General features: G+C 37.8%; 1 protein-coding gene across 1 annotated transcript in view; it reads left to right on the forward strand.

Moving 5' to 3' along the window:
* The window catches only part of MBD5 (methyl-CpG binding domain protein 5), a 103,335-nt gene that overhangs the window by 8,962 nt on the left and 82,362 nt on the right, over positions 1-12,011 (forward strand). Inside the window, exons 2-3 of the mRNA XM_026647450.1 lie at positions 11,316-11,442; positions 11,869-12,003. Of these exons, the coding sequence (XP_026503235.1) occupies positions 11,891-12,003 (113 nt within the window). The 5' untranslated portion in view covers positions 11,316-11,442; positions 11,869-11,890. The remainder of the gene's footprint in view (positions 1-11,315; positions 11,443-11,868; positions 12,004-12,011) is intronic.

The following is a 12,011-nucleotide window of genomic DNA, read 5'->3' on the forward strand; positions in this document are numbered from 1 at the left end:
TGCCATCTTAATTTTATATTGTAGTAGTTTTTTAATCAAAATGTCATATGGTACCAAGTCTTATACTATAAAGAGAGTTGCATAGTTGGTCCTATGTTAAACCCTATCTCAGCAGTCCCTAACAAGTGAATGAGACATGGTCAGAATACTGCTGCCCTCCAGCATTTGCTAGCTGGTACAACAACCCTTTGGGTCAGAGGCTCTGAGACTGGAAGTGTAAAACTGGCACACAGGCCCCTTTGCTTATCAATTCAGATCCTGCATGAACTGAAATAAATCTGGCCCTGATTGGTGACTTCTTCACAAACTAAGAATACACCAGCTCTACTATTCTTATTTAGTTTATCAGTGTGCGCCTGTTGCATGATGGGAACCTAGTTCTTTCCCGATAGTTCTGAAATAGTGTTGGTACAGGTGAATATTTTACAGACGCAGACTGTAAATTCTACATTTACAGTGAATTTTCCAATGGTTCAATCTTTGTCATGGATTGTTCAGATACAACCTCTTGCTTCATTATATTTTTAAACTCAGTTTGGCAATATGCGGTGATACATAATTTACTCTTTCTTTAAAATTAAGTTAATTGTTGTTCACTGACTATAGTGCTAGATTATGAAAAATAAATTGCCCTGAATAAAGGGCATTAGAGAGTCACAAACTCCCTCATTGCTCCACAGGAGGAAACTCTCTCTGGGGCAATCTATACCTGGCACAGTGTATGCTGGCCAGTGCACCATCCTGGCTACTGCATGGTTGGAGGGACACCACAATTCTGTGGAGACTATTTCTCCTCCGACGCGGTGAGCATTGGTAGGAAGATCTGGCACAAGGCTTGGCTTACACCATTAAATTCCTTGTACTTGCACGTAAAGATTCATCAACTCTTCCTCCCCACTCAAAACAAGCAGTATTATTAGTTTATCATTTTAGTACCTATAGTATCATATGTTCAGTATTCAAAGAAATTGATTGATAATGTGAAGGGTACATTACCTATCACATTTTTTAAATATTTTTATCTTTTTTCCCCTAACCATCATTGAAACAAGATAAAAACTTTACACTTTCGTTGATTCATGTATTTTAAGGCCAGAAGGGATTTTTGTGGTCATTTAGACTGACCACCTGCATAACACAGTATGACAGCAGACTATCCCGATGCAAAGGAAACATAGGAGGAAAAGTAAGAGGCCAGAATGTGAAAACATGGGAAAATTATTAAGGATGAGTACAAAAGAATAGCACAATCATGTAGGGACAAAATCGAAAGACTAAGGCACAAAAGAGTTACTCCTAACAAGGGGCATAAAAGACCATCAGAAGAGGTTCGCCAAATACATTTGGAGCAAGAGAAAAATGAAGGAAAGTATAGGTCCACCACTTGAAAGGAGAGCCAATAACAGATGAGGTGTTTAATGCTTATTTTGCTTCAGTCTTCACTGAAAGTTAATTGTGACCGGATACTTAACACAATTATTATTAGCAACAAGGGGGAAGGAACAGAACCCAGAATAGGAAAGAAACAATTTAAAGGATATTTAGATAAGTTAAATGTAATCAAGTCAGCAGGGCTTGACAAAATTCATCCCGGGGTATGTAAGAAATTAGCTGAAGCAATCTGTGAACCGTTAGCAATTGTCTTAAATTAAAAGAACTCCTGGAGGACAGATGAAGTCCCAGAAGACTGGGGAAGGGAGACATATAGTACCTGTCTTTAAAAAGGGGAACAAAGAAGATCCAGGAAATTATAGACCAGTCAGGCTAACTTCAATACCTGGAAAGATACTGGAACAAATTGTTAATTATCAAACAATAAATTAGTACCTAGAGGATAACAGAGTAATAAATAACCAGTAACCAACATGAGTTTCTCAAGAATAAAACATGCCCCAAACCAGCCTAATTTCCTTCTTCAACAGGGATACTGGCCTACTGTGTGCTGGGAAGTGGTAGACGTGATTTAGCTTTTGACACCGTCCCACATGACATTCTCGTAAGCATACTTGAGAAATGTGGTCTAGATTAAATTACTGTAAAGTGAATGTAAAATTGGTTGAAAAACCACACTCAAAGAGTAATTATCAGTGGTTTGTTTTCAAGCTAGGAGGATATCTCTACGGATCTATCTTGGGTCTAGAACTGTTGAATATTTTCATTAGTGACTTTGATAATGGAGTGGAGATTATGTTTATAATATTGTCAGATGATACCAAGCTGTGAGGAGTTGCAAGCACTTTGGGGAGCAAATGACCGTGATATATTGGAAAATATATTGGTCTGATATCAACAAGATGAAATTCCATAAAGAAAAGTTATAAGTGACAGGGTGTCATCCAACTCCTATCTCTTTTCTAACCACAAACCACTCAGAAATGTTTTTCTGGTCAAACACCTTTTGCAATTTATTTACAGTGTTCTCCCCACCATCCTTACAAATTGTGCAGAATTGTATTTACAATAGCATAGACCCCTTAGCACACACAGCCTAGGAGAGTGGAGACAGAAGGTATCTTCCCTTTCAGAGATATCTCCTGGCTCTGACTCTCAGAAGCCGCCAGACTCCCCCCACCCTCCCTTTCCTTCCTGTGCCTTTCTACTATCTGGGCTAATAGGTTAGTTAGCCTTGGAGCTCTCTCCATCCCATTCCCAATCTGTCAATTTGGCACAACTGTGCCTCTCAGGTTTACTCTGGGGCGATGTAATTGGTGACACAGTGATGAGAGTGTTGGTACAGCTGCTGTTCCTCAACACCGTCTCACAAATACACTTAAGGAAAAGTCAAATGCACAAATACAAAATATGGAATAACTGACTAGGCAGTAGTACTGACAAAAATGATCTAGGGGCTATATTATAGTGCAGAGGTTCTCAAACTCTAGGTCAGGACCCCAGAGTGGGTTGTGACCCCATTTTAATGGGGTTGCCAGGGCTGGCTTAGACTTTCCCGGGCCTGAAACCCTAGCTCCAGCGCCTGGGGCTGTATCCGCAGCCCAAGGGCTTTGGCCCTGGGCGGAGGGGCTCAGGTTCCAGGCCTGGGACTGAAGCACTTGGGCTTCAGCTTTGCCTTCACCTGCCTCCCACCCCACCCGTAGCAGTGGGGCTCAGGCAGGCTCAAGCTTTGGTCCCCCCTTCTGGGGTCATACAGTAATTTTTGTTGCTCGAAGGGGGTCGTGGTGCAATGAAGTTTGAGAACCCGTGTTACAGTGGACCATAATTGAATGAGAGTCAGTAATGTGGTGCAATTGTGAAAACAGCTAATATAATTCTGCGGTGTATTATTAGGAGTGTCATATGTAAAGCATCGGAGGTAATTGTCCCCCTCAGCACTTCAGCTGGAGTACTATGTCCAGCTTTTGGTGCCACACTTCAAGAAAGATGTGGACAAATTGGAGAGAGACCAGAAGAGAGCAACAAGAGGAAAGGTTAAAAAAAATTGGACATGCTTAGTCTTGAGAAAAGAAGACTGGGAACGGGAGAGACCTGATATGTTAAGGGCTGTTATTAAGAGGATGGCGATCAATTGTTCTCTAGGTCCACTGAAAGTAGGACAAGAAGTAATCTGCTTAATCTGCAGCAAGAGAGATTTAGAATGGGTTTTAGGAAAAGTTTTATAATTTTAAGGATAGGTAACTACTGGGAGGTTGTGGAATCCCCATCATTGGAGGTTTTTAAGTACAGGTCAGACAAACATCTGTCAGGGATGGTTAAGGTATACTTGGTCCTTCCACAGCACGGGGGAATGGACTACATGACCTTTTAAGGTCCCTTCCAGCTCTACCTTTCTATGATTCTATGAACACAGACCACAGAATTTCACGCCTATTTCCTGCACCAAGTCCATAACTTCTGGTTAACAACATCACATTTTTTGGAAGATATTCCAATTTTGATTTAAAGACATTATGAATACCACGTATATTGGAAAAAATGTATTCTATTATATTTTGCACTTCTATAGCACCTTTCATTCAAGCATCTTGGAATTCTTTATAAACATGAGTGAATTAAACATAAGACCCTTCTGAAGCAGGATGTCATTATTGCATTTTACAGAATGGTTAAATCAAAGTCTGTCTGCTCTAAGGAAATTCATACCTGTGCAACTAGGCCAATGTAGTTACACTATTGCCCCTTCCACCCCCCACCCCCAGTGCAGAAATACTGCACCAGCACAAAGCAGAGCTCACACACTGATACAGTTGAGGCCAGTATCATAACAAAGTAAGCAGCAGTAGTTCAAACCCCACGCCAAGCTGGTGCAGTTTAAAAATGTATCATTTCAACTCCTCAATTCATCATAGCTCAGTTTTAAGATTGCCACAGTCTATCCTTTGTTTTCCCCATTTATGGGCAGGTTTGCGCGGGGGAGGGGGGGTCTCCCTCAAAATAGAAAGTAATGTATTATGTCATGATATGTGCAGCAATACTTTACTCCTAGAATTCAGTACAACAAAGTAAGATCAGGAGAGAGAGGAAACCTTTATCCTCATATTTGTTGTGATTAAGTTAATTGCTTAAGTGAAAATAGCACTTCACAAAATGTTCAATATTAATCTCATTAGTCAGCAGAATACGGAGTTTTAAAAATTAAAAACACTCCATAAATTAAAGCAACAAGCATTGTTGTCTAATTAGATGACAGTTGAGAATCCTAATTAATTGCTTTGAAATACTTAAACAGAGATTAATAATTAGCAAGTAATAGCCAAATGAGGTCTCATTTTAACTTTGCATAGCCTGAACATCAAGTTGTTTACTTTGGGAAGCTAAAAATTGCTGTTGTGCTTCCATTCCCAGAGCTATGCTTTATAAGGGCATTTCCTATTTTGTTAGCGTGTAGTTAGTCTGTTTGTTTGTTGTTCTGTGTTCTTATGTGACACTCATCACTGTGTTATCTAGAATTATTCCAATGTTAAAAATAAATACATTGACTTTAAGGCAAGTAAAATTTTTCTCTCAACTTCTCCCCACAGGAAGGAAAGGTGCATGTGGTGTTTGTTTTTAGTTATAAAGAAAGCTAATAAGTAATTCTGTAAGGGAAAGCAAAGTATAAAAAAAGTGAGGTTTGTCTTTGGATCATAAAGTGGGAGTTTTGTGGATGCTCTTAGTTCTTGCGAAAGTTAAATCTAGAGTCTGGGGCCCTTCTCCAAGAAAAAGCAAGCCCTATTTCCTGCACACACACAAGTCAGCAAACATCCATCAAGTCTTATAAGTATCCTTTCTCTGGCTGCACAGTAGATGCTTTGGACATTCATGGAGTTATTAGTTTTTTTAAATTGTATAGACTAGTTTGGATATATTAGGTCACCAAAATTTAATTAGCTGAGTTTAGCTCTTACTAGTTGAACTCAGTGAAATAAATATTATGTTTGTAGTTTTGTGATAATGCATAAGTTTAGACTGTTGTTTTTAGTTTCTAAATTACTTTTTGTTTTGCACTAAATTTTCCCATTTTACTATGGGTTTAAAAAGAACTGATAATGTTTTACTTGGAAGCATTGACTACATAGCATGGAGAGGGGCAGGTTTCGTACATCCTAACGTGCAGAATTACAAAAAAGTAAGAACATGGATTATTAAAAATTAAAGCACATAAAGTAATAATTGGAGGAAGCTTTTTTTAAAAAGTGATAATACAAATACCAGTACAGTGTTTTTATATGGTGTTTACATGAAATATCTTTTAACATATTTCCCTGAGTTAACTTCAAAACAAAGCTAAAAAGAATGGTTTAAAGCACAGTATAAGGAGAGGCAGTGACTTGGTGTGGGGAGAGGGGAAGAGCATTCAAGATAGATAGGACAGCATAAACAGAAGAGCAACTCCCCATCTCTTGATTTGCTAAGAGCTTACACACAGAATATACATTAGAATGGGTGGCCCTGATGTCTGAGAGTCATTACCTTAGGATGGAGCGAGTATATGGAGATTTTTGACAAGATATTTTAAAAAATTGCTAGTCAGGAGGAGCAATCATTTTTTTTGACGTTGATTTAGTAGAAGACCCTGAGTTGGTGAGAAAAGTAGGGATCTCAGAAGCTAGGTCGAGGCCACGTATTCTGTGGGTGACACACTTTCACCTTGGAAGCTGTCATTCTCTTTGATTTCATGATTCACTTGTTGATCCTTATTGGCATTGAAATCTACATTGAACCACCAAAATGTTCACTAACTTACTGATGTGGCCACGCCACTGCCCTTCTTTCCCCTCCTCCTTCAGTTCTCTCCTAAGAACTTACTGCTTTTGTCTAGCTCTGCACTACTAATTATCCACCTAGAATCCTTTGCCCTGTGCTTTCATATAACATTTATTATAAAAACAACATCATGAAAAGTAACTCTTCCACTTTACTCAGCACTGATAAGGTCTCAACTGGAGTATTGTGTCCATTTCTGGGCGCCACATTTCAGGAAAGATATGAACAAATTGGAGAAAGTCTAGAGGAGAGCAACAAAAATTATTGAAGTTCTAGAAAACATGACCTGCAAGGAAAGATTGAAAAAATTAGGTTTGTTTAGTCTGGAGAAGAGAAGACTGGGGGGGGGGGGACGGGGGGACAGACATAACTGTCTTCAATTAAATAAAAAATTGATATAAAGAGGGTGATAAATTTGTTCTCCTTAACCACTGAGGACAGAACAAGTAGTAATGGGCTTAAATTGGAGCAAGGGAGATTTAGGTTAGACATTAGGAAAGACTTCCAAACTTCAAGGGTAGTTAAGTGCTAGAACACATTACCTGGGGAGGTTGCGGAGTCTCTGTCCTTAGAGGATTTTAAGAACAGGTTAGACAAACACCTATCAGGGATGTTTAAATAAAATTGGTCCTGCCTCAGTGCAGGGGGCTTGGACTAGGTGCCCAATCGAGGTCATTTCCAGTCCTACATTTCTATGATTCTATAATTCAGTTGTTGTTGTTTTTTATTAAACACATCTATGACCAAAAAAGTGTGCCATGATTAAACAATTTGAATTATATCTCTTCCCCCTTTTCTTTGTCTGTCATTGGACTTCATTATCATTTTTTACTGCCTGCCTGAAGGCTTGATACTAGGGATATGCTGAGTGCTGCTTTGGCAGTGATCAACACTTTGTAAGATCAGATGTTTAAAATGTAAATTTCTAGTATCATGCATATCTTATTATAGGTTCTACATAATAAAATAATTGAAGATTGCCACCACACCAATGTGGCTAACGAAAGATTTGTACAAAAATGTTCATGTCAGCTGCTTATTTTTATTAATTATACATTGATAGTAATGTGCAATGGCTACAATAAATAATTGTTGATAATTTATCATTACACTTAATATAGTGGAAATGCATACAATGCTGCTGTAGTATATTACACTTTCCACTAGCATTCCCTAACATATATATGCACAGACATATGCATGTGACTAGTCAAAGATTGAAATTATAATGTTATGTGCTCCTGTGTATGAGATCTTCTAGACAAGAACCAAGGCCCTATTCCTGCAATTCACTACATGGGGGGGTCACTGGCTTCAGTGGTGCTCCACACGGGTGCAGTAAATTGCAGGATCAGAAGCCCATGTTTGCCAAGCTGAGTAGCACAGTTCAGTGTTTTCTGTTTAGGGCCTTCACTGCAGTATGTTGTATTCAACACTTGTATCTGAAAAAACCTGACATGTTAATGCCATGTGGCCTATGTATTTAAATCATACATATGCTCCTATTTTTGTGTTATTAAAATCCTACTGTTGCTGTTTGCATATCCTTCAGCCTTGAACATTTCTCAAGGTCAAAAGGCTTGACAGAAAGAAGCCTTAGTCTAAAAAGATATTCTTGGCTGAAACAAGCATTTTGTGCCTCCTTACTGTACACGCTAAAAATATTTTTAAAATTTCTATGCAGGCAGTTATACAAATTACTCTCACTGTTTATCATATTTTTCAAGTCATGTATAATAGGAAATGGCTGAGCTGATCAACACCAGATGTTTTTAAATATCATGGTATTGATCAGTGTTAGCTGATACAATACATTGCAAAACCAATAAAATAGGGTTACTTAAAAATAACTTGAAATATATCTTCAAATATTGTCTATAATTTCCTGGTAGTGGATCCAATATGGTTACATTCAATAGCAACATGAGGAAGCAAAGTAGTCCTATTAACAGGGTGAGAGATGGCAGTTCTCCTTAATATTTATCCCACGTACTTCAATGTGGCTAAATTTTGATGATTTTTTATGTAATTATACAAAGTTAATTCTAACTGAAATATTGACTTATTTCACTGTCTAATACAGAATCTATAACAAAAGTACACATAGTAATAATATACAGAGCTAAAAACTAACTCAGTCTTGCTCTTCATAAAAACTGACTTGGCCTAAGACATCCAACTAATCAGAACAAAGCAAACAAACAAAAATAAAATAAAATAATGTTCCGCTAAATCTTGACTGCACAAAAAAGTCTTGCGGTGTGACCTGCACTTTGCCAAACTCTAGCTAGTCTATCATATCCCTGTATTTCTAATGTCCCTATCACCATGGTTTCTGATTGCCAAATACGGAGATTAAAAGATAGGTCTATTGTTGTCTGACACTAGGCAAGTTGTTTGACTATATTTTAGTTGTTTAACTATAATCTCTGCTGCTCCCTCAGTTATAGCATATAAAATTGCAGTGAATGAACTCTAGGGGAGAGAGAAGTGTCTTCATGCTCTTTGGTAGCATCCTGTATTGGTGGGATAGGAAGGAAAGATCTGTGAAAAGAAGAGAGAAGATATTGAACTCTGAAAGTGACAAGATCTGAGTTCAATCTGATCTGTGGTGGAAGAGAATTTTATAGTGCAGAGCTCTGCTTCTGACTTCCATGAAGCTCATCTTAGGCTCCATCAGCTGCAGTGTATTTGTCCATCTTTGCAATGTCAGTAGGTTATATATGTAGCTTCCAAGTTATTTCTCATTGAGGGACTTGTAAAGGAAGACCAGGATCTTGAAAAAGGTCTGATATCGGGTGGTAAATCAGTGTAGTGCATGGCAGGACATGTAATATGCGCTTGTTGACATATAGTTCTGAAAGAGACATGAGGCTGCATGTTGTGTCAGCTGAAGCCTCTGTATGACCTTCATGGTGACTCCTAGATCAATTCCATTGTAGTCATCCACCTTCAGGCTTGTATGGGCAGTGGCAGGTAGGAAGTTCCAAAGGCAGAGACGTTCATCTGAGAGTGCACTGCTGAAGATACCGGACACCTAAATCCTAGGCTTCTCCCTATAATCTGAATATCCGTGGGTTATTATTCAACAGATAAATTAGTATAAAATTTTCCAAGTTTTTACATTTATTTCCTGCCCATGTATCTAATCTCTCTGTTCCTTTGTATCCTTTCTCTGTGTTAACTGGTGCTTGTAAGACCTCCCAATTTAGTAATAAAATAAGCTATGTTACTTAAAAATTAAAAGACATGCATTTACAGTTCAAAATGTAAACTCAAGAGGCGCATGCTTCAGGCAAGATGCCCTGCATATGTTGGGCAGCTCATGAGGTTTGAAGAAGCAGTTGGATTTAGCCTGACTTTTGTCTTTTAACTAGGACCTTCCCTGACCAATCCTTAAGCCCCTTATTCTCCACCAAACTTGTATTTATTTAAAATTCTGTGTGTTTTCAAGGCTTACATCCCCATAAGGGACCTCCAGAGTGGGGGGAAATGTTAAATGGATTCCTTCAGCGCAAGATTACAAGCTATTCCTTGGGCCTTCTTCATGGCTGAGGAACAAGTCCCAAAACGAGCATCTGGCTCCCTTATCCCAACTGAAGGTTTACTCCCAAGTCTCTGCAACCTTAACCAAGACAGTGTCCAGCCTGCATCCTTGTCTTTCTAGCTCATGCCATTCTAGTAAATATCACACAAGGGTCTTAGAAAGAAAGAAAGAAAGAAAGAAAGTGTAAACTTCTTGATGTTCATATGTAAAAATAGCACAGTTCAAAGAATGTGCATTGCTTAAGTAAACTCATATGCTACAAGCAATGTATGTGTTTCTATAGGATGTGTATGCTCAATGTTCTGTTTGTGGGAGGTGGATTGTTCTATTTTTCTTGTTAAATCCATAGCTTAATATATAACTGCTTTGCTTTTAAGTATATACCACAAAATATTTGCATTATAGACAAGACGGTGTTGGTGTAGGAAATTTTAATTTTTGCATTCTCTCTCTCTCTCTGTAACCTTAATGTTGAACTAGCATAGGATGTTTTAAATGCAGTACATTTGAACTCTTTCTCTCTTGAAACACATTCCCTGTTACAATCAGCTGGTTCAATAGGCAAAGTATTGTATTTAAAAAATAATAGTTAGCAAGAGGAAATATAGAGCAGATATAGCATTAAACTAATTCAAAATAAAAGCTCTAACAGCATCATTACTGCTGTGGAGATTCATCAGTGTCTTACCTTTTGATTTCTAGAACTATTTTTTTATAGCTTTTACAGTATATTTTGAACTAAATCTTTCCTATTCAGCTTCACCTTAATAAAACTTGCTTTCTAGAGAGTTAATTCTTCTTGAAATACTTGTATGTCTTCATTTTGGGGAGATAACAGGAGTTCATGTCATTGTGAGCATATTTAATAGGGCTTACTCATACAATATAATGTTATGAGACAAGTTTATTACTTTCCTGTGCCAATCAGGCAGTTCAGTAGGTGCTCTGATGAGATCATGCAGAAGAACGTGCAAACTAGGATACCACATCTGCACTGAGAAATCAAGTGATGCTGTCTTACTTTTTGCTATGATTTTTTTTGGTTTGATTACTTGGTTAGAATTGAAGCTCAAATATATTAGCCTGTTCTGCAGTAATTTTTCAGTTTAAAAACATTGAATTAAATTCCATTTTAGAAATAAGTTTTTTTTAAGTCATTAAATGAGGCAAATGGTTCAGTTGTAACTTACAGTAGAATACTTCTGTACTACCATTGAGTTAAAATGGGCTATTTCATTGATCCAAATTGCGTGTTAACCTTTTAGTGACTAACATCGCACACTCTTAGATTTAATATGTGAATACTTCAGTGGCATTTATATGTAAACGATATATATTTGCAAGTTTACACTTCCTCTCAGGTTTACTTGAAAATTTCTTTAAGTGCTAAAGGTTTGATTCTGAGCACCTTAAATAGATGGGGTATATTAGTGAGTAACAGTTACAAAATCATGCCTTGGGTGATGAGAGAGAGTAAATAAGTGGCTTATGGTATTTGAATTTTCAGATCATTTTATTGCACATTTGTTTAGCTGCATGTATTTTACACAGCTATGTGTTTTTTCAGGTTGTTTTATTGGAATTGTGAAGTCATGAAAGAATCACAGGAAGATACCCTCAGCACCTTGGATAATGAGTGGAAGATAAAGAGAAAGCAAAAAGAATGTGGCATATAAAGGGTGTAATACCTGGAGGTATTAACTCTGACTCATATCTGTAAAAATGAGACTAGCTCTCACAAAATACAAGTTATCTTAGACAGTCATCAAGCTTGGAGTCATGCTGTCAAACTAAGAAATTCAGCCCCCCCCCCCCCCTTTCTGACAGGTAATAGAGCATTGGTGAATTATGATTTTCCTAAATTGGAAGCATTCATTTTTACCCATGTAGTTCATCCTTATGAATACATAATAAACATTGCATATTTAATGTGCATTATAATGGGAAACTGACTCATTAGCAAAAAAAATGGCAAATTTTAAGGCCTTGGTTCCAAATTGAGCTGGAGCCTCCCAATGCACTTTGTACAATCTGGGAAAAGATGTATTGAATGGCCTTCTTTTGAAGGCCATAATGACATGTAATATAAGGATATCATCTTACTGTTGATATCTTTGAAGAGTCATAAGCAGAAACAGAAAAATGAATGGCGGAAAGGAGTGTGACGGAGGGGACAAAGATGGAGGTCCGCCAGCAGTACAAGTTCCAGTTGGCTGGCAACGTCGAGTGGATCAAAATGGAGTGCTCTATATCAGGTGAGGAT

Source organism: Terrapene carolina, unplaced genomic scaffold (genome assembly GCF_002925995.2).
Source record: "Terrapene carolina triunguis isolate 2854851 unplaced genomic scaffold, T_m_triunguis-2.0 Scaffold62, whole genome shotgun sequence".
Lineage (NCBI taxonomy): Eukaryota > Metazoa > Chordata > Testudines > Emydidae > Terrapene > Terrapene triunguis.